Source organism: Stegastes partitus, unplaced genomic scaffold (genome assembly GCF_000690725.1).
Source record: "Stegastes partitus isolate 25-593 unplaced genomic scaffold, Stegastes_partitus-1.0.2 Scaffold324, whole genome shotgun sequence".
NCBI classification, from domain to species: domain Eukaryota; kingdom Metazoa; phylum Chordata; class Actinopteri; family Pomacentridae; genus Stegastes; species Stegastes partitus.
The window spans coordinates 20,821-46,608 of NW_007578055.1; the positions used below are offsets into that span (position 1 = coordinate 20,821).

A 25,788-nucleotide genomic window follows, 5' to 3' on the forward strand; every position below is an offset into this window, starting at 1 on the left:
GATGGATGGATGGATTTACGTGCGCTGTAATACCCCGACATATAATGTCATTTGCACACAAGCAGAAAGTCTCACACACACACAGTCATGTAAATGTATCCTTTAGAGTCATTTAAAGACGCCGCAGTGTTTTAAAAATTCCATTTGAACCATAAACTATTTATGATATATCATGCTTCAGGATGGGATTATTCCTCTAATACAATCAGGGGTATTATTCTCGTCGTGATCAGAACAAACTGAACCTTTTACAGTAATTTCCTGAGGGGAACTAATCCATCACCCGGTGATTATTGTTGCCATTTGTTCCACTAATCCAATTATGAATGCCGAGGACTTTTCTGGACAAACTCTCGTCTTTACCTTCCAAAGTCGGGAGTAGCCGTCGCTGATAAATTTGATTTCCGTGAGGTCAGCGTGCACGTTAGTGTTAGTCTGTGTGTGTGTCCTGGTTCAGTGTGGCGAGTGAAAGACCGGATTAACGGCGTGTCCTCTTTAGTCCTTGTCTCACGCAGCGAGCCAAACATGTGAGGCAGGAATTAGAGAGGTGGGGAGGGTGTGGTGACGGTAAAGAAGAGTAAAGACGGAGAACAGCAGTCGGTGTTCGCAGCACAGATAATAACTGCTACAGTAAAAAAATCAATTTAAAAAAAAGTTAAAAACCAAGAAGTTTTACAGTGGGATACGTTTTCTTTTCACTTGTTTGTTTAGATTATTTAAAAAAAAAAATTTCTCCATAAACAGCAGGTAGCGCTGATTGGTTTTATAAGAATGTAGGCTGATTGAAGTATTGTCCATATCGTGCTGCATTTATTCACTTGTAGATAACCAACATCAGACGAAAAGACTTGCTGATAAAAAAAATCTGCTTTTTTGCAAACTCAGCTGCATTTAAAGTTGTTTGCATTACGATTTTAAAGTAACACAATCTGGCTCACAAAACTACTTTTTCTTGTGTAAAGTTGAAAGATAAATCCAACTAAAAACGCACCACTGGAAAAAATCCTACGAACAGAAGTGTCATCATCATATAATTAGTGAGTCAAAAATAATGACTAGTGGTGTATTGTTAGCCCTGCACTCTGTGGTAACCCAGTGATTTTTTTAGTGTGTACAATCCTTGTGACCCAGCTGAGAGGCTTCTGGTTTCATCAGGGTGTAACGCCAGTATTTAGCCACCAGCGGGAGCCATGTGCTTTGATTTAAGGCTGACATCGACAACACTACAGGCACTGTAACTTAGTTTAAACTCTAACGATGTACACCTCCTCTTTATTTTAAACCACAGCAATCCAAAGACACCTTTCACCCTGGTGACAGCTACATTCATACAAATAAAGATGTCATTTCTATCTATGAGTCAATTATCTTCCACATATTGCAAAATATTGTATATAAAACAGTATAGTAACCTATAATACTGAGATCCATCCATCCACAATCTATACACTGCTTAATCCTCACTCGGGTCATGGGGGGCTGGAGTCTATCCCAGCTGACTCAGGGTGAAGGCAGGTTCACCTGGACAGGTCACCAGTCTATCACAGGGCTACACTTAGAGACAGACAACCAAGCACACTCACATTCACACCTACAGACAATTTAGAATCACCAGTTAACCTCAACATGTTTCTGGACTGTGGGAGGAAGCCGGACAACCCGGAGAGAACCCACACTGCACGGGGAGAACATGGAGACTCCACACAGAAAGATCCCGGGTGTCCGCAAACCAGCGACCTTCTTGCAGCGAGGTGACGGTGCTAACCACTGCTCCACCTTGCAGCTGTAATACTGAGACATGTTTTTAAAATTATGTAACAAAGATCTAAATCACCTCACGCAGGTCACGTCGTCGACTCTGCATGTTTTTGTTTTCCAACGCTCATTCCATCGCGTTTCTGTTATCATCTGGCATCTTGCTCTGTCAATGAAGGATGCAACCTGAGATGAACGCTGATCAACCTGATAACCACAGCATCTATCCGCTAAAGCTACATGCTCATGGCGGCTCTTATGTAACATTCCAGATGAACTATTGTGCAGATGTTGACATCTGCCTGAGCGTGAACACCACGATGTGTGGAGATGCACTGGAGCACAGAATAACCTGCAGACGGAGGTTCCTGCAGATATGATGGCAGGTTGCACAACACTCGCGTGTCTGGTTCAGGCACGTAAGCATCAGTCAGTAAAAAGCTATTTGAGGATACACCTATATCCAGACTTGCTTAGTCAGATGCAAATACAACAGATTTTGTTTCTGCAGTCTTACTTATCCTGGTGTGGCCATTAGTGACTATTGTTACAGTTTAGTGCATCGTCCAAGAGTGGTTTTATTACAAAGGAAAACCAGATCAGCACCTTTCCAGGAGACATTTTTGTTGCTTCCTGCTTTTAGCACCCTTATGCTCACTTCTAATCTGAATCAGAATCCTGAAATGTCATTGTACCAAAAAAAGCACATGAAATTTGGTGCAATCCCGTTCAGTGCAAAGAACAACTATAAATTAACAAACTGTGCAAAATAAAAACAAGACACCGAGACAAACAAGACGCTTGTAGAGCCTATAGGTATATATAAAAAATAAATAAGTGACAATAGGTATAAAATGGATATAAAAATGTGAGTGTTTAAGACAGCAGCGAGCAACAAAGGTACCTGAGAAAACACTTGTCAGTGGATTCACAGGAACGGTGGTGTAAATGGAACGTATCAGTGTTTGTGGGAGTTCAGAGTGGTTATGGCTCTGGGGGGAAAAAAATGCTTTTTAGTCTGTTGGTTTTTGTCCTGATGCAGCTGTAGCGCCTGGCCGAGGGCAACAGGTCAAACATATGGGACCCAAGCTGTCCTTGATGATGTTTCTTGCCCTACTGAGGCAGTGGGAGGTAAATGTCCATTAGTGAGGGGAGAGGGCAACCAATGATCTTCTGTGCTGCTTTGATTACACAGTGATAAAACCATTTAACCTACAACAACTATGGTCAACTTCAGGCGGCAGACACAAAGTGTAATCAAAACACTGCAATCATTCATCTGGAGTCGTGTTTGTTGGCCCTTAACACATACAAGTCCATTACCGTCTCCCTTCTAGCTCTGTTTTTGGTCTCAACCAACTTACTGAGAGAAATTAACTGAGAGAAATGCCTGGATGTCCACCGATAGATGCTGCACTTCATTTACCCGCTAGACTGTAACTGAGGCTGTCTGGTGTCAGGAGGTTTTCAGGACTTTTTTTCTCAAAACAACTTCCAATATGAGAGCAGGGAGAGTGAAGCTGTTGGGCAGATTGCAAAACAGTGAGCTGAAATTCACTAGAATACATTGATTTGTCATCCAAAACACTTTTGTTATTAAAATATTTATCTTAGATGCTTTAAAGCAGCTGGCTCACACTGGCCTCTGTTTAGACAAAGTTCCATGGTGTTGCCATGAATGCGTTGCTGTTTGGTTTTCAGGCCAAATCATTTTGTTTGTATCGCATTCAAGAATGTGAGCAGCCATACGACTTAGGCCATTAACCATTCTCATTTACAAAGGTTTGAAATGGTCCCAACGTGCTCAAGTAGATCCTGGCGTAAGTAAAATTTGTTTCCCCCAAAATGAACCATAAATAAGTGCGTTGGCTCACATCTATGACAGTAGTTGAAGAGTTTTTAAAGCTAATATACTTGCGGCAAAGATGAGCTAATTAGCTTTTTTAACCGGATGAGTCAACCGGATGAGCTAAGCCAAATCAAACAACCCTGCCAGTTATTGTGCAAAAAGAAACCCACAGTTTTGTTTCACTGTAGCATCGCCCTCTAGTGGCTGTACCAGTTATGACAGGAATGAAAGAGGATATGAAGAGACAATACAGTATTCATGGAGTGATAAAGTTCCTTGTAGGAAAGAGGTTGGGGTGGATGGACGGGTCAACAAAACATCAAACTAAGACAGATGTTCATTTCTCCTTTTCAAATCAATCATTAACGTTGCTTTTGACTACAACCTTTCCGTAACGTTACCTGTGTGTTTATTGTTGTAACAATGATGATTAAGGTCCTATGTTTAAACACAAAACCTGATTTACCTGAACATAAACAGTGTTTTTTTATACCTAAGAGGTCAAAAACATGTAGGCGACATTTTGTGCTGCAGGTAAATACACTAATTTAGATGCTCCTGTAAGTTATGTTTAGATTGCACAAAGATTTTTGTCATGGTTGGAGGAAGGAGATTCTCGTAGATTCATCGGAGCAACTGGAGTTCCTTGAAGACGTTTCCCCTCTCATCCAAGAGGCTCCATCAGTTAAAGCAGTTGAAGACAATAAACGTACAGATTTTGGCCAGGGAGGACAGATGGTTTGAGAGAGGAGTGAAAGACGCCATCTAACTGGAAAGACCATCCCTCAACAGAGGTGGAGGTCTGAGGCATCACCTCTCACCCGTTTACAATTCAGTCCTAAGGTCTCTCCCCAGGAAGATGAAACCACGTCACACCTAGCCACAAAAGACCCTAACGAACCCCATTATGGCAGGTGGAACGCTAACGACTCACATAACAAGGGGAGGAGCAACAAAGGCCCAATTAAAACCGAAACTCAACTTGTTAATGGCTCCTTAAGGATATAAGTATGTGGAACTCCCAACTAGTCAGTCAGAATTGATGAAGCCTCTTGGATGAGAGGTGAAACGTCTTCAAGGAACTCAAGCAAGTCCGGTTGCTACGGTTAATCTACAAGAACAACCATGACCTGGATGACCGAGAACCTTCACAGGCACGAGGAAGGAGATCATATCAGAAGTTCACCACTGATACACCACCGTACAGGAATGTGCAGTGCAGTGTTTGTGGAATTAAATCAAACATATATAGATTTTTTTTAATAGATGTCGACCAATCAGTAGCACCCAGTTTGTTGATAGATGCTCGGTTCTGCCTTCTGCATCCAGACTGTTCACATGTTACATACTGTATGTAATCTGTGTTATTGGAAGAATAACAGTATTAATGCAAAAGATTTTGCTTGTTTTGGATGATTCCACAACTTCTCAGAATCACAACCAACACAAACCAGTGACAGAACGCAAAAAAACTTAGTGCATGTAGTTTTATTATCAATATATAATATCAATATCACACACTGAATGGCCGGACTAGAGGACCATGGAAAGGAAATGTCTAATTCCTGTAATGCTTCCCGTTTTTTTCCTGTTATCATGTTATCATGTTTAATGTTTTCCTGTTTTACTTCCAGCGACCGCCCACCTTCCCTTTGCCGTGGCCCTTTTTGCTGTAGGCGGAAAGAGAAAGGAAGAGTTAAGTAAAGAACTGCTGTAATATAAGGAAGTGAAAACAGAAACTATGCAACATTTTGTACCAAACTCACAATTTCTGAGCGTGTTGGATTCTGTTGAGCAGCACGATGATCTGCAGGAAGCACACAGAGAGAAAAGCTGGTGACAAGGCAGTATTATACGAGTGATATGATAAATATTCGTTAAAGTGCGCTGGATGATCACGAAGCGCAGTGTATGAAAATCTTTAGATACTGATTTTTACATCCACAGCACTGCAGCGTTCCATGTTTCTGGTGGACAGTTTCTTCAGTTAAATAAAACATGGATGAAGAACTCACCGCAGGTTTTTTGTAAAAATTCATATACACTCTACATGTTAAAAGTTATTTATCAAACAGCAGCTATGCTTACAATCACTACTATGGATAACTGAGATGGTTTAACACCGTCAACAAATTTTAAATACAATTTCAGGGAACTTTTTTTACGCTTTAATCTTTGGATAAGTTTCACTCTACTTACCACCACGTAGCCCTACATCAAACTCAATGTCATACTGATATCACATAAAGAGAAATCTGTCTGTTTAACTGATGAACTGTGTTTGCAGCGACAGTCGTACCTCGTATTTCTGGTGCTTCATGTGCTCCATGAAGTCAAACTTCTCAGATTCCAGTTGGTAGATGGAGTTCCACATCTCTTGGGCCCGTTGCCTTTGGAACACAAAGAGGGAATGTAGAAAGGGCCTTTGTTTAACCTGCAGTACAGAACTTTTGTCTCCCCCTTCTGGCAGAGAAAGTAATTACACTAACATGTGCTCATGACATGCGACTTGCTGTCGATGCTATTGCTGATATGTGTCATGCAAAAAAGTGAGCATCACCAGCTTGACGGACACCAAACACTTGAACCCAAAGTTGCTCCCAATGGCGCCTTGCATGGCAGCTCTGTCACCATTGGTGTGTGTGTGTGTGAATGGGTGAATGAGAAACATTGCAAAGCACTTTGAGTACCACTAAGATAGAAAAACGCTATAAAAGTGCAGACCATTTACCATTTACCAGTGTTAATACACAGACAGGTAATAAAATAAAGGAAAAATCAACATAAAGTGTCTTTGTAAGGTGTTGGGCCATCAGAATGTCGTCAGAACAGCTTTAATCATTCTCTGTATTGATTCTCCAAGTCTGTGGAACTCTACTGGAAGGATGAGCACCACCGATCCAAAAGATATTTTCCCAGGTGATGGTGGTGGAGAGCGATGTCTAACACGTCAGTCCAAAGTCTTCCATAGGTGTTCAAATGGATTGAGATCTGGTGACTCTGTACACCACAGCATCAGTTTCATAGTTATCAAGCCACTCATTCTCTATAGGTGGAGTCATTGTCCACCTGAAAGACATCATTCCCATGAGGATAGAAATGTTTCAATGCAAGTGGACCAAATGGTTCCCAATAGCACAACAGAGCCACCGGACCCTTTACCATAGGGGTCAAACATTCCAGTTTGTCCTTTAATTTGTCACCCATCTATTAATGAAAGACCACATCAAGGACCACTTCACCATGCTTATCAGTGGATGTGTTTTTGTTTTTTGTCCAATCTGTGAATCCACAAACTAATTTAGAATGAGATGCTGGTATACACTACAGTGGAAAAGCACTCCTTCATTCCTGTCTTTGTTACTCTAGTTTCATTGGCTTTTTAAAGTCCATCTTGGAGACATCCTTACTCTTTATTTTTAAAAACCTACAGCAGCATTTAATTTCAGATGTTCAAGATGCTCTAATGGTACGACATCATCGGTTAACTGTTTGCTGCACAACTGGAAGAGACTCACTTGAGTCCATCCTCCCTCATATTGTCGATGCCCAGCGGCTGTCGTCTGTCAGTCAGAGTCCTCCTCTTGATCTCCCTGCCTGTCAGCCGTTTGCCCTTCCTCGACTCAGCCTGGGAGAGAACACACACAGTCCATCATCTGTATCGTCATCATCACCCGTCATAGCAGCTGACAATAACAGCAGCTGTCCGACCTTGGCCAGGAAGCCTCCAAAGTTCGCTCCCATGCCGGACAGCACTTTCTTCTTCTTGGCATCATCATCAGCCTTCCTCTTGGCCTCTTCTTCTTCTTTTCTATGACGCTCCTCCTGCCAGATGGACGAAGACAAAGGGATCAATAAAAATGTGTTTACATGGTGACTTTCGTGATCTTGTGCATCTGAAGATTGCTTTTGCAAGCTTCAGAGCGCTCGAGCAGTTTTCTGTGCACATGATTTTATATATAAAAGAGCAATGAGTGAATTAAAATAACAAATGGGTTCAGATTTTGCCTGGTTGAGCTTTAGTCGTCTAAAGGATAGAGGCTCCTTCACTCGGATACATGTGTACATTTGTGTGAGTTTGTGTTAAATACCGCAATCCTGTTCTGTCTGTCCTTCTCCTTCTCAGCTCTGACCCTCTGGATCTCAGCTCTCTCCGACCGACGACGCTCCTGACGGAGGCCAAAGCAAGAGCGGCATTTACTATTAACAAACAGGAAAGGAAATGTACTGGCACGTTAATATCAAAGCAAGCTTACGATTCGGTCCTTGAGACCAATGAGTTCCTCCTCATCCTTCTTTCTCTGCTCGAAGTGCACGTCGATCAGAGTGTGCAGCTCCAGCAAGTCCTTCTCCATGCGCTTCCTGTGGATGTCCTGGTGGGTAAAGGGAGTGTTTCCGTCACTTGGAGAACAGCGGAAGTTGACAAGAGCTTGCACCTTGAGACCAGGAAGGTTCCCAAGAGTGTCACGCTCCACAATATCAAGACAGGACCTCGAAAGGAAAAGCTGATAAGATGTGAAGATGTTTGCTTCTGCTATACCTCAACCCTCCCAACAACTAGTTAACCTTCCGCCTTCACAAACCAGTATGAATTCGACCGACCTAAACCTAGCTAACCAATTGTCGCCCAGCTTACACACAGACGGTGTGTTTGTTCCTGAAGAGAACAGCAGCAGCTCATTGGTTTTCAGACTAAATCAACCCATTTAAAATCATAGATTATACAGTCAGGGTGAAAAGAACCATCTATGCAGTATTTAGAGCTGAAAGATACGCTGTGAGACTGATTATTTTGCTGAAAAAGGGTTAGGGGGACCTTTATATCACCTTCAACAAGTTGACAGTGCAACACTTGGACACAGTTTGTATCTGAACCCAGACTGAAGTTAAACAAGAATATTGCCACAGGATAGAAGCACAGTTAGTGTATTTATACCACTACTTGACTTTCTCCCATAGATTGTATCTAATCAATGGAAGTAGCCACCATGACGTCACCCTATTCGTATGTGGACTACCATTTTGAGGAGTTTTGCATTTTTAGCTGTCGCTGTAGTGGCTTGTCAACCACAAAGTAGCCACGTCCTAAAAAATACCCTGCTTCACCGTCTATTTTACTCTAAATCAGGCCATAATTTACTAAATAAATACCATAACGCATCGAAGGAGACTTGAAACTAACAACTGAGACCACAAAGTCATCGTGCAAATCTTTACTGAGGTAACCAGTCAAGCGAAAAGTAGGGTGATTTTCTCAGACTTTGATACAATCCAATTTATTTATGCAACCAGAAAAGTTCATAGAACAAGCCATTTGTCTTAACAAATTGTCCTCTAGTTATTCAAATGTAGAAGATATCCTATGACAGACTTTGGACTCTTGTTCAACACGGCAAAGGAGATTATTGGCTGTTAGGGAATATAGATTTGTGTGTCGTCAGCATAGCAAAGATAATTTTGGTTGCACTTTTGTTGATGGAATAAAAGTGGTCCAAGTAGTGGTCCCTGTGGAACACCACATTTAATAGTAATGAGGAAGCTATCAAACCATTGTACACAATACTTTGGGTCATGCCATTTAAATATGGGTGGAATCAGACAAGTGCCAGAACCTTGAGATCAATAATCAACAAGTACTACGAAGATGTCCAGCACAGCTCAGACAAGACAAATGTAAAATCCAAATCCGTGCCTGTTATCAAGCTGATCGCCGCCCTGCCTGGCACAGTTTCAGCAGAGTGTTTGGATCTGAACCCAGACTGAAACGGATTAAGAAGTGAACTGCTGGACAGATGAGCTGACAGATGTTGGCTGGCGACCACCTTTGAAGCTCAAGACGATGAAATTGTGGATGAGGGTTGAACAGTTTGTTCACTACAAGATGACCTTTTCCCTTTTTCTCAAACTCAAGTGGTCATAGTTGGCAGGAGATTTGTGATGCAGCTGCAAAGTCTCAAAAGAAAGAAACTCAAACTGCTCCGGGCTAATCCGTTTTGTTGTAACTTACGTCAAAATCCACCCTCTCTCCCTCAGGAATCTTTGGAGGAGCAAGCTGGGGTACCATGGGCCTGGATGGAAGACGGAAGCACAGGATTTGAGTCCAATAAACTACAAGATTTTAATAAGACATATAATAAAAACAACAATCATGACTACAAAACACACAAAAAAGGAGGTCTGAACATACTTGGGTTTGGGGCGTTCCTCCTCTGTGGAGAGAAGAGACACAGATGAGCAAAAACACGATCGTATTGGTGAATAGAAATGTTTCCCACAACTGTGTGACGGGACTGGGAGGTTTAATGTTTAGTAGAATAATTAGTATGACTGAAAGCACAGCAAGCATTGGGATGGAAAAAGAAAAGGCAACATAAACTTGGTGTCTTTATGAGTTAATGCAAAGCAAAAGGAGCAAGGATATACTGTTTAACACTTTATTTACTTATCGCTGAACCTCTGCAAGTGTTTGACCAAACATAACAGGACGTTCTGAAACGTTTTTCTAGAAAATTAGGGCGTGTGAATGGAATTACTCCATAAAGTACAGCTTCTATGATTTTCCTTCATGTGAAATTTGCAGGATTGCTTAAAAAGACGACTATCCAGTGAGATTTAAAGGGGTAGATCTCCTTTTAATATGTTAGATAATTAATTTGGGGACTGTGGGGCTCAGCTTAAGAACCAAATCATGGGTTTTTACCACATTAGGGAAGCACACTTCCACTATTTCTCACCTTCCTCCTGGGCATCTTGATCTGATGGACCAGCCACATACAGAGTGAAAGGATGCAAGAATGGTAACAAATGATACATGGAATGACAAAAAAGTCATTAATTAAGGGTGGAATGTGAACATGGTACAGAGCAAGGAAGAGGAGGAGAAAACCGTAGGAGGGAGGAAGGAAGGACAGAAAAGTTGGAAAAATGTGATAGAAGTCAAAAGAAGAGTGAATAACATACAAAAGTAAGGAATAAATGTGTAAAGAACCAGAGGAAGGAGGAAGTCTCACAAGCCTAAAGAGGTGTCAATAGAAAGAAAGTAATGACAGAAGGAGAGAAGAGGCGTGAAATGATCGAAAGAAGTTAAAATCCGATACTGCACAGGCAGCAAGCTTAAAGAGATAGTTCCACAACCTGGAATAGACATTTATACTCTTATGTCTATAAATATAAAGCTACACCCAGCAGTTGGTTAGCATAGCTTAGCATAAAGACTGAAAACAAGGAGAAACAGCTGCTGACAAAATCCAGCATCTCTAAAGCCTCAACTATGTAGACATAACGGACATGTGGGAAGTATTAAAACAGCAACAACTGTCTGCAGCCAACTGTAAAGTGTCTGCAAGGGAGCACAATGAAGGCTTTAGACCATTTGTCCAATTTGTGGGAGTTTGCTTCGGAGGACTCGGTTCCATACACGTGCAATAGATTGTGTCAACATATTTTGCACTTGTTGTGTGGTACGGACACAAATTTGTGAAGACTCTCAGTCATCCAGGTCATGGTTATGCTCGTAGATTAATCGTAGCAGCTGGACTCACTTGAGTTCCTTGAAGACGTTCCACCTCTCATCCGAGAGGCTTCATCAGTTTCTGACTGACTAGTTGGGAGTTCCACATACTTATATCCTTAAGGAGCCATTAACAACTTGAGTTTTGGTTTCAGTTGGGGGTTTGAGTCGTTAGTGCTCCCCCTGCCACAATGGGGTTCGTTAGGGTCTTTTGCAGCTAGGTGTGGATGTGATTTCATCTTCCTGGGGAGAGTTCTTAGGACTGAACTGTAAACAGGTGAGAGGTGATGCCTCAGACCTCCACCTCTGTTGAGGGATGCTCTTTCCAGTTGGACATAGATGGCCTCTTTCGTCAAGATCGTGGAACTATTACATGCGGTTTCTGTTTTGGGTGTTTGCACCTTTACAACAGTGGATTCAACAGCAGGCAGCAAGAAATGCAGTAAAATGTTCACAGTTGAGGCAAAAGCATGATCGCCATGGTGATGGAAATGTGCTCAGACATGATTTTATCCTTACTAGTGGAGAAGAATGCATAACGCGCCTTCGCCATTTGGTATTAAAACACAGTGCAGGTTAAAGGTCTGTCTGGGATCCAGGTGTGACTTTAAACTGTAGCAAATAAACATTAAAGAGACTATATGTGGATGCGACTTTCACCTGCACTGGGTTTTAAAGCGAAGTAAGTGGTGTGGAGAAGTGAGAGTGGCAATGTCGTGCCTACCTTGGTACTCTTGCTGCTCTGATGGTCGGGACCAGCACAGCCGGTGGGTCGGAGGACAGAGAGGAAGTGGACGGGTCAGTCATGAAGAAGGAGAGGGGGTTAGCATGAAAAGGAAAGACAAGGATTTCTTCCAACATGTACGACCAAAACTGAACTTACCTCCTGCATCTTCCTCCACCTGCTCGGCCTCCTCAGGCTCGGGTTCAGCCTCCTGCTCCACCTCAACCTCTGGGAGAAGAGAACAAAGAGAAGCAACACGTCAAATGCAGATTCTCTCATTGAATGTGTCTTTGAGTAGGTCTGAGATGTGGACACGTCTGACTGGACTTACCCTCTGCCTGCTCCCTGCAGAGGTCAGGAAAAGAAACAGAGGGACATGTTTTTAACCATTAAACACCACATTTGATGCGTTTATATTGGAATTAAGGGATGAAAAGTGACTTCAATTGCAATGAATTGTGTTCCACTCACTCGTATTCCTCTTCTACATCTGACATGGCTGCAAGAAAGAAGCAAACAATCCCATCATGACCCTGATATTCCAGCTGATTGGGAAAGTTAATGAATTAGTTTGGGGGAAAAAAGCAGAGCTTTATTTGAAGTAGGACTCAAATGATTGATTAAAAACCTCGAGTCTTTCCAGCTGCTCGATTACGGGAATACGTTTCAGCAACAGAACAAAATCTCCCAAGAATTGAACAAAAATAAATAAACGGAAAGCGAAGAAAAACAATGTTAAAAACAACATTTGAGCTCAAAATGCAGATGTTGCATCCACTGGATTTCCTCTCGTCTCTTTTTGAAAGTAGACTGCCTTTCCACTGGTTTCAGGTACTTGCTTCATGTAACACTGCTGAAAGAACGGAGCTAAAATTGCTGAATTCATCCTCAACATCAATATAAAAATAGTTTTATTATTTATTCTTTAAGTCATTTTTCCTGAGGAGCAACTTCATTTTCTTACGCAATCCTGTGACGCATGATGCTAATTAAACTAAACCCTGAATCTTGATCAAAAAACCTGCATCTACTTAGAGGAGGGAGCAGTTGTAAAGCATTGTGACTGAACCTTCACACAGTCTGCAGGTTTTTCCTTTCCGGCTTTGGCTGCAGCAGTCGTGATGCTTTTAGCCTGGATTGTATTTTAAAACTCTACATATTAGTTTAAGTTTATAGTTTGTTCTTTTAGTGAACAGTAAGCAGCTTATGTGAATGTTTGTGATTCGTCATCTGTTGCCAACACCACCGCTTTAATGTAGTGACGCACAATATTAAAATTTCTGGCCGATACTGATATCCGATATTAAGATTTCTGGTATCGTCGATAACCGATATTAGCGATGTCGATATTCAATTTTTGTTCACATCGAAAATGAGTGTAAGTATGCACTGTGAGAAAACTATTCAAAAGAAGCCCAAATGAGACCACATAGTCTTCTTTAGTACGTAACAAAAGCAAACCATATTTAAACATACTTTAACATATTCAAGGTTCAAGTCCAGGATCATTTAAGGAAAAACATCTGTGGCGCTAATGTTAGACAATAATCGGTTTTCCACATCGGCTAAATTTGCTCATCAGACCGATACCGATATCAGCCGATACCAATGTGGTCGCCGATATTTCGTGCATCCCTACTTTAATGTGTGCACGGCAGATTCAGAAACACTGAGCTCACTTCTGGAGCTGATAACCTGCTTCTTGTGATTCATAATGAAGACCCCACACGACCTCAGTTTCAGTGTTGTTGACTTTTTGGCCACTGATGGTGCTTCTACAAGTCTGAGTTTGATGGTATCTCGATCTGGCTCTACTCAACATATCCTTGTCTTTAATATCTAGAGGCTTGGTGCTATTAAGCAACTTTCACATACCTTTCCTTTTCTTGCTTCACTAAAGATAACGACGCTAAGTGGTCACATGACGCTTGTTATCAACTCAAGTGAAGTCAGGCTGAAAGTAAATAAAGCAGGAAGGAAACCGTGTGAACGTTAAGTGGAAGAGGCTTGTCAGTATCACGTTGTGTACAAGCTGCCCGGATGTAGGTTTTTTGTTCAGGATTCGAAATTCAGCCGGCTTTTTTGCGCCCCTGGGAAAATGTGCCGACACAGGAAAGGCCTCAGGGGCAGTGATTCAAACTCTGCAGTCCAACTTATGTATGTTTCGTTCTCCTTACAGTAGCTGCCATTACAAAGTGTATACTATACTACACTATACTATACAGTCATGACTCGATAATCCGACGCTAAATGTAAAACCTTCTTTTATGTCAGACAGCAAGGCTGTCGGATTGTCAAAATGGAGGTCCAGATACGAGGAGGGCTTGATGCTGGAAGGCTAATTTTTTTTCAATATTCATTGTTTATAGTTCTTATAATAAAGTAGGACTGGTCCCAATAGCCCTTTCTGGGCTCCGGATATTTGGGCCCAATTAATGATGAATATTTGGTGTGGTCAGGGGACACTTCCACCCCGTAGGAGCGCTCTGACGGGGCCAGAACGCACAGGCAGTACTTGGCTGCTGATGCTAGTTTAGTTAGCGCTCACACTTCTGTTTCCACCATCGGTGGTGGCGGTGGGGGAGTGGCAGATACGCTCCATTACAATCCACGTTTACTTCCGTAAACACTGAGCACGCTCACTGCGTGTGACGTCGTCGTGTCCTCTTCTGCGCATGCGGGACACTTTTGGGTCGTATGAAGTTCACACAGTAGATCACATACAAGTCACATTTAATTGGAAATGTGAACGAACTCACAAAAAAATCAGAATTGAGCATCAAGTCCTGCAGTGTGAACGTAGCCAATCTGTGGGATTGTTCAGTCAGATAATACGCCGTTATCCTGATTGGTGACATTAAATGTCATGTCGGAGTCAGAATCCAAGGCTGTCGCTATGTTAAGGCTGTTTTTAATGGGTTCAGTTCATTTTTCCTAAAAACCTCTCGGATAGCAAGGTTTAGGATTGTGAAGGGTCAGATTATCGAGTCATGACTTTACTATATATTGCGCCTTAAGCTGTGACTGTCTTGCTCATACAACATGTGTCACACTGTGCAGGAGGTTTGTGTATCTGTCAAAGGTTTCTGCTTGAGTGAGACACTGATGTATACACAAAGGATTGTGGGTCAGAATGGTAAGAAGAGCACACTGCAAAATACAACACAATCAAACAGTAGCACTCCTGAACAACTTAAGTATAAGTTTCACCTTTAAGCTCTTTTTTGACTATTTTTTTCATCACTTTCAGTTCGTCTGTTTTGCTTGATTCTTGGAAAAATCCATTTTGTACATTTAGTATGACACAAATTTAATTCCTAAGAGTCCAGCGTGAGAGAGATCCTGTTATTCTTGTCCCATTCTGAGGTTAAACAAACTGGTGGCGGTCGTCTCTGACTGACTACAAAACGAAAGCCCTGTTGGTAATATTATATATGGCAGCCTCGGCCGTACAAGTGCGTCATCCCCGCTAAGTCACAGGTGGCCATAGCCTCTGCTCTCCTGTGATTAGTCACTTTGGAGATAGAGAAACACACAATGGCCACCGAGACGGTTTTGGCTATAAATTGTCCGTCTGAGCTGCCTTTGTTCTGACATAAAACCACCCACAGACAGACATTGGCGGTGGGTGTGCGCTGACACCTTCCTGGCAGCCGACGTGGGCAGATTGATGGAGCGCCAACAGGTGAGAATGTGACAGGGGTCAAACGCATAAAGACCAGCGGAGATTAGGTTTCTCTCGCTTTCTAGTTTCCCCTCTCTCTCTCTCTCTCTCCCTTCCACCTTTGTCCTCACTTTCTCCCCGTGTCCTGCTGTTTCTGACAGTTTAGATGGTGTGATTTACTTCGGAGGAGCAGACATGGGAACCACCCTTATCTTCTCATCGCAAGGGAAAAAAAATGGCCTCGCAATCTGTCGACGAATCGTAACACCCCCCAACTTAACGCCTGATTCGCAGCTGACATGTTCATCGAGCGACTGACAAGCAACTGATTAAGAAAATCTGTCATCAGTTTGGCCACAACACAACTCAGAAGTCCTCCTCACGCTATTATACGTCAGAATTTATGTCTACACTTTGTGAGACAACTTCCAACAGCAAAGAAAAGTCACTTGTAAGAAGTCGTTTCTTTTCTTTTTTTTTTTTATTTTTCTTGCATTCCCTCCTTAGGCTGCCGTCTCCTCCGACGCCGTCTCTGTAATCAGGAGGTATTTATAGCGGCCTTGTGACCGCGCAGTTAAATGAAACGAGGCAGTAACTGTTGCTGAAAGCTCTGCCGTCTCTCGCTGCCGCTGTGCCCACATGAAACCCAGCAGCTTGGCATAGCAGCGCGCCATCAGTCCTTTCAACAGCACATCAGTAAACCTTCCACGCATTTGCTACTGATCCTGTCTGAGAGCGTAAACAGACGGAGAGGCCTGAAAGCAGTCAGCTCCAGCAGTTTGATATGAAAAGTGTTGCTTGTTCCAGATGAGTTTATTTATGTTGTGAATCATTAAAAAAAAAAAAAACAATTATTCCCTTTCTTCATTCTTGGATTAGTTTAGGACTCTCACCAAGCGTCAAAAAGAAACAGAAGGCTCAAAACAAGTTGTAGTTGATTAGATCAGCCTGTGGTTTTTACAATAATGATCACCGGAATCCGAGCTTTATAGCAGCTGTGTTAACTTTACTGCTTCAGTTGTCGGATTGTCGCTTTCAACCGCAAGAGCCGGGGAAAAACCTCGAAAAACCCAAACAGCAGACAGATTGGCAACAGGTTAGTGAGCGTTTAGCAACTAAAGAGCCTTGAGGAGATGGTGGAAATCAAAACAGAACAGAATGAATAGACAGAAACACAACTCCTAATATATCCCAATGTTGCTCTGTACTTGCTGGGTGATGGACATAAGCAGCCGTGTATTAACTTAAGAGTCGATAATGTGTCGTGTAGCTCGTCACAGATCAGTTATTGCAGGTTAAACAAACAAGAGTTAGTGAGTTTTAACGATACGGGTTGGTGGAGTTTGTTATGTTTGGACCCATCCAGCTTCCTGGTTGAAGTTTCTCCACTAAACTATCCCTTACAGAGCCAATGTTTTGAGGCAGATTTGCAGATAGAGACGTTAGTTTGCCAGATTAGTTTACGAGTCTGGCAGTGTTGGGCACTCATGACTTCAGGCAACATTCTGCCAATACTGAGAGGTTTACCACCACTGGCCGGCATGTTTATTGTTGCTTTGTCACCACAGTTTGCCATCAGTGCCAAACCTTTAGTAACTTTACGGGAACAAGTCTGCTATTAGTGTTACTTTATATTTACCGTTCATAGCGTTTCTGGAAATGACGGTATTTTTCCAGGTTTCTGGCAAACAGCTGCGGCTAACCTTTAGCAACGTTGCCACAAATTTGTCTATATGCAAATTGGATTTGTGGCAAACTTACAATGGCCCCTTTGCAACATGTTTGCCTGAAATTAATATTTTGTGTAGTTTTTATGAAAGTGAAAGTGCCCTCAGAACAAGAAGGCTGCCTCTATTGGCCGTTGGTGTGAATGGAAGCATGAATGGTTGTTTATCTTTTTCATGGTGGCCTTGCGATGGACTGGACCGAGTCAGACTCCAGCCTCTGGTGACCCTCTGAAGGATAAAATATGTAGAGCTGGTGGATGACGCTGTACACCAAATTAACCAAAAAATCCACCACAAGCTTGCCACAAACCTAATTTGCATCTGAAAACATGACGTCGTTGCAAATTTGTGGCAACACTGACGAAGGTTACGTCCATATTTGGTATCTTCAGGTTTACCATATAGGCATGGAAGTGGCATTATCATCTCAACCTCATTCTGTGCAAACAAATTGAGTAAATTTATCTCATGAAACGTTGACATTTCTGTAAGGAATGAAAATATTATGATTGTATGTTTTAAAGGGGGAATGTTATTCAAAAGGCGTTTAAAGGTAAAAGACCAACCCTATGATAAAAGGCACGAGGGATGGAGAGAGGAAGGGTGTGGAGAAATGGAATATGGATGAATGAGAAGTGCACATTTCAACACCTCCCTCAGGACAATCGGAAACTGTCCATTTAAGAGCTAAATGGAGGCAGGGAGGGGGAATCGGCAAACCGGGGGATTTGACAGAGGAGTCGAGTTCCAGTGTGCGACAGGCAAAGGCCTTAGTGGGGTTTATTTTAGTCAAGGGCAACAAGTGAGTGTGTGTGTGGGGTACAGAAGAATCAAGCATGCAGCAATACCTCATTAGTGTTAAAGAGAGGCTTTTGTATACTATTAATAGTGTTTAGGAGAGTAGAATAGAATGAAACGGGTCGATTAGATCCATTTGATCGGTATCCAGCTGAACCCAGTGGAGGGAGGGGGGGAGGTAATGTTGCTCGATGTGTTATCATTAGCAGTGTGGTCGGGTGAAAATGTCACACTAAGAAACGGGGAGAGTCGCTAACCAGACGACAAACGGGGAACCTTGACGAGGTCCTGAACCAGCCAATGGAAACGTATCCCAGACACACACACACATGCATAAAAACAACTGCACAGATTAAGTTTGCGTTTAGCAAACAGGTGCGCGCAAAGTTAGCTAGCCTGACCTCAGACGGTTAGCATCTCAGTATGTGGTTGGCAGCGATCACAAAGGAACAATGTGAAGGCTGACACGCTATGACACATACGCTCACATACTGTACGCACACAAGACTAATTACCTGTCAGACTTTTGACAGCTAGTTTTAAATGTGAGCGAGCTGACAGCGATGTGGTGCTGATGATTTTGACGATTTGCTAAATGCCGACATGACGTCTTTAGGACTTCAAACGTGGCCAGGTGGGGATCTCGCGACTGAGTATTGCTTTCTAAATGTTTGAAATTGATTCAAGTGTGTGCTGCTAGTTCTGCTAGCAGTCGTGCTAGGCTAATTCAAAGACAACAGCTCACACAAGGCAGCTACATGTCAGTCAACCGCCCAAGGACGCATCTTTTTAGACTAACTGATGAAACTAAATCAGTCCAGACCCTGATCGATGCTGGATATTTTTTGAGGCCAATGTTGATATGGATTTTTGTAGGGAGTAAATAAAGTCAGATATTAATATATTAGAGGTTATTCCTTATATATACTGTATATTAAGTAGTGTCAGTGTTTATGAACGTAACAGCAATGTAGTTCACGAACTACTCAGCGACGTACAGTAAAGACACCGCTCGACTCCGCACCACCATCCACTCAGCTGCATGTGCTGCAGAAAGTGCTGTGAATATTGTAAACAACTGAGTCGGAGCTGACGAACTTTGTGAGGACACCAATTCCAGAAAACCCGAAGCATATGTTTTTCTGCATTATGGTCTAGAAAAAAAGCAGAAAAGTTTTCACATCGGCACAAATTGGACGCCAATCGTGAAAAACCTGTCAGTATTGGCCAATAATAATGGCTGACCCGTATATCCACTGGGCTATAAAACTGCTTAAAAGTTGGAGGGTTGGTTCACTAAAATAAACAAACACATTTTGTCAATTGCTGGCTCTATGTGTAGAGATTCTGGACCAATCTAACTTTAATATTTCTGCTGCCATCTGAATACAGTGGAGGGAAATGGATTTTTTTGGTGGGAAAATTTGGATTTGAAAAAAATATCAGCAAAACACAACATTTTTTTCCTGAAGAGAACGTTGCTGTTAAACACTAATGAAAGTCCCATTCACCTTCATTGTGCTGGTGTAGAAACAGATATCTAAAAAACTGTGAGCACTGAACTACTCTGGGGGGGGTTACAATACTACTTTTGTGTCCAACTTATCACAACACATCACCTGGTGAAATAGAGCTAAATGTTTTGACAGTCAATCACAGTGATTAGATTTTGACTCATTGTGTTCGAGGTAGCCGTTGACTTTCATTCATTTTACGGTGGGAAACAAACTTTCTGAGACTTGTTTAGTTTTTGTTAAAGAAATACCTCCTTGGTGATGCCTTCAGGGATGCTCATAAGATTTAAGTCTGTCGCTGTGAAGCAGTGTGCTAAGCAGACATGGATACTTTTAAGGTTTCGCTATAAAATCCAGTCTGTAGCATCATCGAACTAAAAAGAGCAAAGTGTCCACTGTGATGACGCCGTAGTGAAATAAATAGAACCTAAAGGCCGGCCGGCCAAAATCCTAATTATTCTAGTTTGAGCTATTTTGTTATTGATACACATCAGATGAAAAGACAGACAGACGTACCTGAACGAAGGTGTGGTATCAGCAGACGGACAGAGGGACGAGGACAGACAGAATGGCTATTGTACAGAGACGGGGGCAGTTTTATACAGAGAGGTGGGGGGGCATTTTGTATGTGTGTGTGTGCGCCCGCGATCTGAATCACAATGTGTGTATGCATGCTGCGAGAATTACTGAGTCTCTGAGTATACAATACAGGAATAACTGCAAGTCTGAGTGTGCAACGTGCAGATGTGTGTGTGTGTGTTCAGGGCTGGAGGCCACAGGCGGATTAAGCGGAGGCAGAAAGATGAGCACCTCGCAGGATTAGGGGGAACAGAGGGATGACCTCACCGGACAAATGGAGGGATGCCGCGGGGCAGGTGGAGAGGGGGCACGACGGACGAACCCAAGAGGGAGGGCGCGACGGATGGACGGGGCAGAGAGCTGGCACAACGAGCCGGGCGAAAGAGGAGAGGCTATTTGTGAAAAGACAATGGGTACTTCATTAACACTGACAAACTGAGGTAAGTACATAAGGAGGAGAGGCGGTTAGTGGGGTCTGACAAAACAGAGGAAGGGATGGATGACCACAAGGAAGAAGCTGTATGGGGGATAATCAGTTAGAAATGGCCTGCACTTATGTAGCGCTTTTATTCAAAGCGCTTTACAATGTGTTTCTCATTCACACACCAATGGTGACAGGGCTGCCATGCAAGGTGCTGCCTGCCACTGGGAGCAACTTAAGGTTCAGCGTCTTGCCCAAGGACACTTCGACTGTGACGTGGATCGACCCACCAGCCTTGTGATTGGAGGACAACCCGCTCAACCACCTGAGCCACAGCCGCCCAGACAAATGAAGGAAGAAAGATGGAGGACTATGAACTACAACTAAATACTGAATCAGTTGTTCCTGCAAGAACAATGATGATCATCAGAGTTCTGACATCTTCAAAATAAGAGATTTTACTTTTTATAAATTCAAGTACCATCTTTTTTCTCTTACTTTTAGTCTTCCTGAAGTCAAATCCACTCTCACTTTCGTTTTATTGCCCTTCTGTTTCATATTAATCGGTTGGCTGCTTTTGCGGTTTCCTCGTTTCCTCTTTTGAATCAAGCACCTCAGCGATTCTTTCCACATGGTTGCCTTCATGTGTGTTTACACTTGAGTTCTGTATGACTGTTCTCACTTCCTCCTCCTCCTCTCTGTCCCTCTACCTATCTGCAGGTATTTCTGGTTTTGAAGGTGTACAAGTCTGATTTGTGGCGACTAGTTCCATCAACCGGTCCATTAAAAACAGCCTTAACATAGCGACAGCCTTGGATTCTGACTCCGACATGACATTTTATGTCACCAATCAGGATAACGGCGTATTATCTGACTGAACAATCCCACAGATTGGCTACGTTCACACTGCAGGACTTAATGCTCAATTCGGATTTTTTTGTGAGTTTGTTCACATTTCCAATTAAATGCGACTTGTATGTGATCTGCTGTGTGAACTTCATACGACCCAAAAGTGTCCCGCATGCGCAGAAGAGGACACGACAACGTCTCACGCAGCGAGCATGCTCAGTGTTTGCGGAAGTAAACATGGATGGTAATGATGGAGCGTATCTTCCACTCCTCCACCGCCACCAATGGTGGAAACAGAAGTGTGAGCGCTAACTAAACTGGCATCAGCAGCCAAGTACTGCCTGTGTGTTCTGACCACTTCCACCCCGTTGGAGCGCTGCCCCGGGGTGGAAGTGGCTGGAACGCACACAATCGCACCGGTCAATTAGCCATGAAATCCAGCGATGCGTAGTGTTCTAACAATACACTCGTTATTATAACAACTATAAACAATAATTAACAACAAATGATCCTTCCAGCATCAAGCCCTCCTTGTATCTCGACCTCCGTCTTGACAATCCGACATAAAAGAAGGTTTTACATTTAGTGTCGGATTATCAAGACACGACTGTATAACACAATAACATTTAAATTTGTCATTTGCAAGTGAAAAGCACTCTGGCTCTACATTTGTTGTCTTAAATGTGACTTCAGTTGATATGTTTATTAGCCTTCTTGTTTAGAGCTAGCTGTTTAGCTTAGCACAAAGCCAGCGAGCATGGCTCTGTCTGCAGATGAGAAAATCTCCCTTCTGGAGCCCCTAAGGGTCACTGAATGTTTTGGGGTTTTTTCTTTCTTTTTATTACTATATTTTTGGACACACCAGCTAACTTCTCCTGTTTCCAGTCTTGGCTGAACCCACACATGGCCGTAGTTTCTGAATTTCCGTTCCCATCAAACTCAGTGAATATGTGTCAATGCCAAAAGGCTTTAAGCATCTTGAAGTTGAATTGACTTGCGGGAAACAGACCCACATGTAAACACATAATAACCTGATCACTAACTGATAGGAATCTTTAAGCAATCTGTAATCTTGATGAGTCTTTGGTTCTGCTGTGGTTTCTGCCAGCTTATAAACAAACAACAAACCTCCTGCTTTGTAGCGGCTAAATGCTTCATTGCATTAATGAGCGTCCTGCTTCTTGAAAACAGATGTTTCTGCATTAAACAGATGTGTTAATGAGGCCTCTGAGACTGACATGAGACAGTGAAGTTTAGGACATTTAACCCAGAATGACTTAAAGAGGCTAAAAGAAAAACAGACAGACCTCCCTGGCTTCATCGATGACAAGTTTCTCTTGACAAACAGACAATAGATGTTCTGTTATTGAGAGTTACTTCATCGTGTTTAAACTAAAAGACTGGGTGGTTTCAGCCAGAACACTTCCTGGGAATCATGGCCCACTTATCTCTTGATTTTTCTTTTCCCACAGTTCTTATAAACTGAATTGCTGCTCTCTGTTTACAAGTGATAGACGCTTGCTGACCATGTATGTTCTCGATATGCCAGTCACTGCTTGTGGGACAAAACGAATGGTTTTAACCCCTCCTCCACTCCACGGCCAGAGAGAAGCACGAGAGTGGAACAAGCTGAACAGATGTGGATTCTCAGTTGGAGGAGAGAGATAAAAGAGGACGGACGGGTTAGCCAGAGCAGATCCAGAAATAGAGATGTGACTGCTTCATTCGTTCACGTTTTTCCATGATAGGGAAGGTTTAAAGTCCACAGAAAGACCTCCAAAGAACCTTTGACTAAAGAGAAGGTGTATCACAGAATAACAGCGATTCTGTTTCTACACAAGATATTTCATGAAGACGTTAAAATTCTCCTTCCGGCAGGACTGACTACATCTAAGAGTCAAAGATATTCCAAATACATCCCAATGAGTGCAGTCGAGCGATTTTCTTTGATCATTGCTGCTTTGGGGCAACGACTCACTCCAGGTTTGTGTCATCATCAGTCATCCATTAACACAAACCAATACTCCAAAACGCCACACAATAAAATCTGAAGACACTAACTACCCGACAGTGAATCTAATATCTGTATTAGAGACCAAAGAAGAAAAACAAATTCAGATAAATCAGAAGCTCCATAACTTTACAGACTTGAGGACCTGCTGCTATTGTTCTGATGAACGAGGACTGAAGTAATAAATAACTAAGAAACACAACTTTATATTAAAAAAAAAAAAAAAGTTTATTATCATAGCATCTTTTTTTTATAAAGAAAAAATAAATAACTGCACATTTCTTCTGTAGTTTCATGAGGACACCACGGGCATAGTGACTGTGAGAATCTGTAAGAAAGAAAACATGTACAGTATGTTAAGACACATTTTGTTTACGTGTTTGTTGAATACAAATAAAGCTGCGCTGGTGTTGTACATTGTGCCATATGTGCATCTACTTTCTGTTTCGATGCTGCACAATTCTACTACGAGTGTGTCTTACCCCTGCTCTATTGTATAGTCTGTTGATACCATCACGTATAAACTGCCTCTATCATAATGCTGTAGTGTTTTTGTACAGTGTGGTTTATCACTCTTAGAGTTTGTGCCTCCTCGTGTGCAGCGTGAACACTTCGTACCTGCGTGCTGCTGTTGTACTGCGCCACGCTGTTCTCCTGGTCGATGAGAAACGGGTGGAAGATGTCGAGGTGGAACAACGAGGGCCGAGCCATCAGCACCAGTCGGTCCTCTCCAACGTCCAGAACCAGAGAGCGGGACGACGGCTGCACAGTTACATGAGATGCTTTTTTATTTTTGGTTTCACACCGTCGCTGTGCTCTTTTGTGCCCTTTGAAAGCACTTTGTTAATTCTGCTAATATCAAAACCAGCGACAGAAATATCATCATTATTGTCACCAGTGTTGGGCTGGATCATAAAGGATAGAACTAGTGTCCTTTCAGGGCCTCTGAAGTGTTACGTCAGAAGCTTTTTTACCCTGGATGGAATAAAAGTGGGTGGAAATCTCAGTCTGGACTCTATGATATACAAATTACACTGTTGAACTACTAATATACACACTTCTCATAGAGCGATGTGCCACAGCGGTTGTAGAAGCTGACTGTGTGCTGAGCCCCGTCCATCGTAGTCACAGATGTTACTGGTTTAAACTGATGCGCTTCCTGCTGTGATGAAGCAGTAGTGCTGGTACGAGCCACTCCTCAATGCAAGACAGTGTAAACGGTTTACAGCCCCTTCGTAACATCATAAAGCTGGGCACTGGAAGCTGCAGCAATTCACACACCTCACAAAAACACATTAGTTGTACCTAATAAAGTGACTGTACACTAAACATCTATTATGTAATGAGGCCTTTTCACATGCTGCTTGGAAGTCATACTTCCCCAACAGGACAGTTTAAATGGATCACATCTGTATTTAAGACAGACAATAGGAAAGAGAGAGAGAAAAAGAAAGGAGAGGAAAGGAGTGGAGTTAAGTATGTATATGTACTGAAACTCTTACCACTCCAGGAAGCTTTATTTCTGCAATGAGGTACTCTGGATCACCAGCAGAGGGCTCCACCAGCAGCGTGAACTCTGGTCTGGGCACATTGACAAAATATGTCAGCATGTTGCTCCACTTACTCACACTGTAAGCTATAAAAAGCAGTTACAATCAGAAGAGTCTCACCTTCTGGGCGTCGCGGCAGAGTTGTCCCTGCAGACGAAGGGACACAGAGGGGGACATTTCAGCAAGCCACACAAATCATGAACTCACTTTCACTTCACTTGATGAATGACTAACAATCCCCCCATCTTGTTGTGGACCTCCTACGTCGCACCACAGCCCCCCACGAAGAACAAACCACAGCAACCACATCAGGGCCCTCAGAGACTCAGACCTACTTGTCTGGACAGGAGCCCTGCCACAGACTAGACTCAGTGTGTCTTCCAGTGCATTCAGAGGGACGTACTGAGGCTGCAGCTCCTGGATCACCGGCCTGCTCTTCGTCCGGATGTTTTGCTCGCTGACGGACCCCAGGAACTTTCTGTTCTTCAGCACCTTCCAGTCTACAGTAACAAACACACGCCACAGTAAATAACAAATACCTGAACTGCTTCCAGCATGAGACGAAGTCACATCGACGCACGCTCACCTCGGTTCAGCTCCAGGTTGTATTTGTTCTCCAAACCCTCCACAGACACCAGGATGACAAACTGCTGGAATAAGGGATCCTTCTACAAGACACGATCACAAATACACACTTCAGATGAACACATATCACACATTTGATTGTCTATCATGCATTCGAGCAGTGGTTCTCAAACTTTTTGAGCCACGACCCCCAAGATAACATAAGCTTGTGTTCGTTAACCCCCAGTTTAAATTCCTAATATGGCATAACTT

General features: G+C 42.7%; 2 protein-coding genes across 4 annotated transcripts in view; both read right to left on the reverse strand.

The window, feature by feature from the left end:
* Positions 1-5,076: 5,076 nt before the first annotated feature.
* Positions 5,077-20,158, reverse strand: tnnt1 (troponin T type 1 (skeletal, slow)). Of its 2 annotated transcripts, XM_008283694.1 has the most exons (15): positions 20,058-20,158; positions 12,310-12,337; positions 12,170-12,183; positions 11,998-12,066; positions 11,839-11,856; positions 10,339-10,359; positions 9,792-9,813; positions 9,612-9,672; positions 7,861-7,977; positions 7,696-7,773; positions 7,316-7,429; positions 7,123-7,232; positions 5,904-5,994; positions 5,371-5,411; positions 5,077-5,274 (listed from the first exon to the last, which is right to left on the reverse strand). In XM_008283694.1, the coding sequence occupies exons 2-15, from the start codon at positions 12,333-12,335 to the stop codon at positions 5,229-5,231; spliced, it is 828 nt and encodes a 275-aa protein (XP_008281916.1). In that variant the 5' UTR covers positions 12,336-12,337; positions 20,058-20,158; the 3' UTR covers positions 5,077-5,228. The 2 variants fall into 2 exon arrangements, with proteins under 2 accessions (XP_008281916.1, XP_008281917.1); XM_008283695.1 differs by lacking the exon at positions 10,339-10,359 and having other exon boundaries at positions 20,058-20,137.
* A 3,446-nt stretch (positions 20,159-23,604) lies between these two features.
* Positions 23,605-25,788, reverse strand: part of pih1d1 (PIH1 domain containing 1) — a 9,183-nt gene continuing 6,999 nt past the window's right edge. For both annotated transcript variants that reach the window (XM_008283696.1, XM_008283697.1), the window contains exons 6-11: positions 25,538-25,619; positions 25,355-25,451; positions 25,072-25,098; positions 24,904-24,982; positions 24,020-24,163; positions 23,605-23,729 (exon numbers count right to left, since the gene is read on the reverse strand). In XM_008283696.1, coding sequence (XP_008281918.1) covers positions 23,694-23,729; positions 24,020-24,163; positions 24,904-24,982; positions 25,072-25,098; positions 25,355-25,451; positions 25,538-25,619 — 465 coding nt within the window. In that variant the 3' untranslated portion in view covers positions 23,605-23,693. The remainder of the gene's footprint in view (positions 23,730-24,019; positions 24,164-24,903; positions 24,983-25,071; positions 25,099-25,354; positions 25,452-25,537; positions 25,620-25,788) is intronic.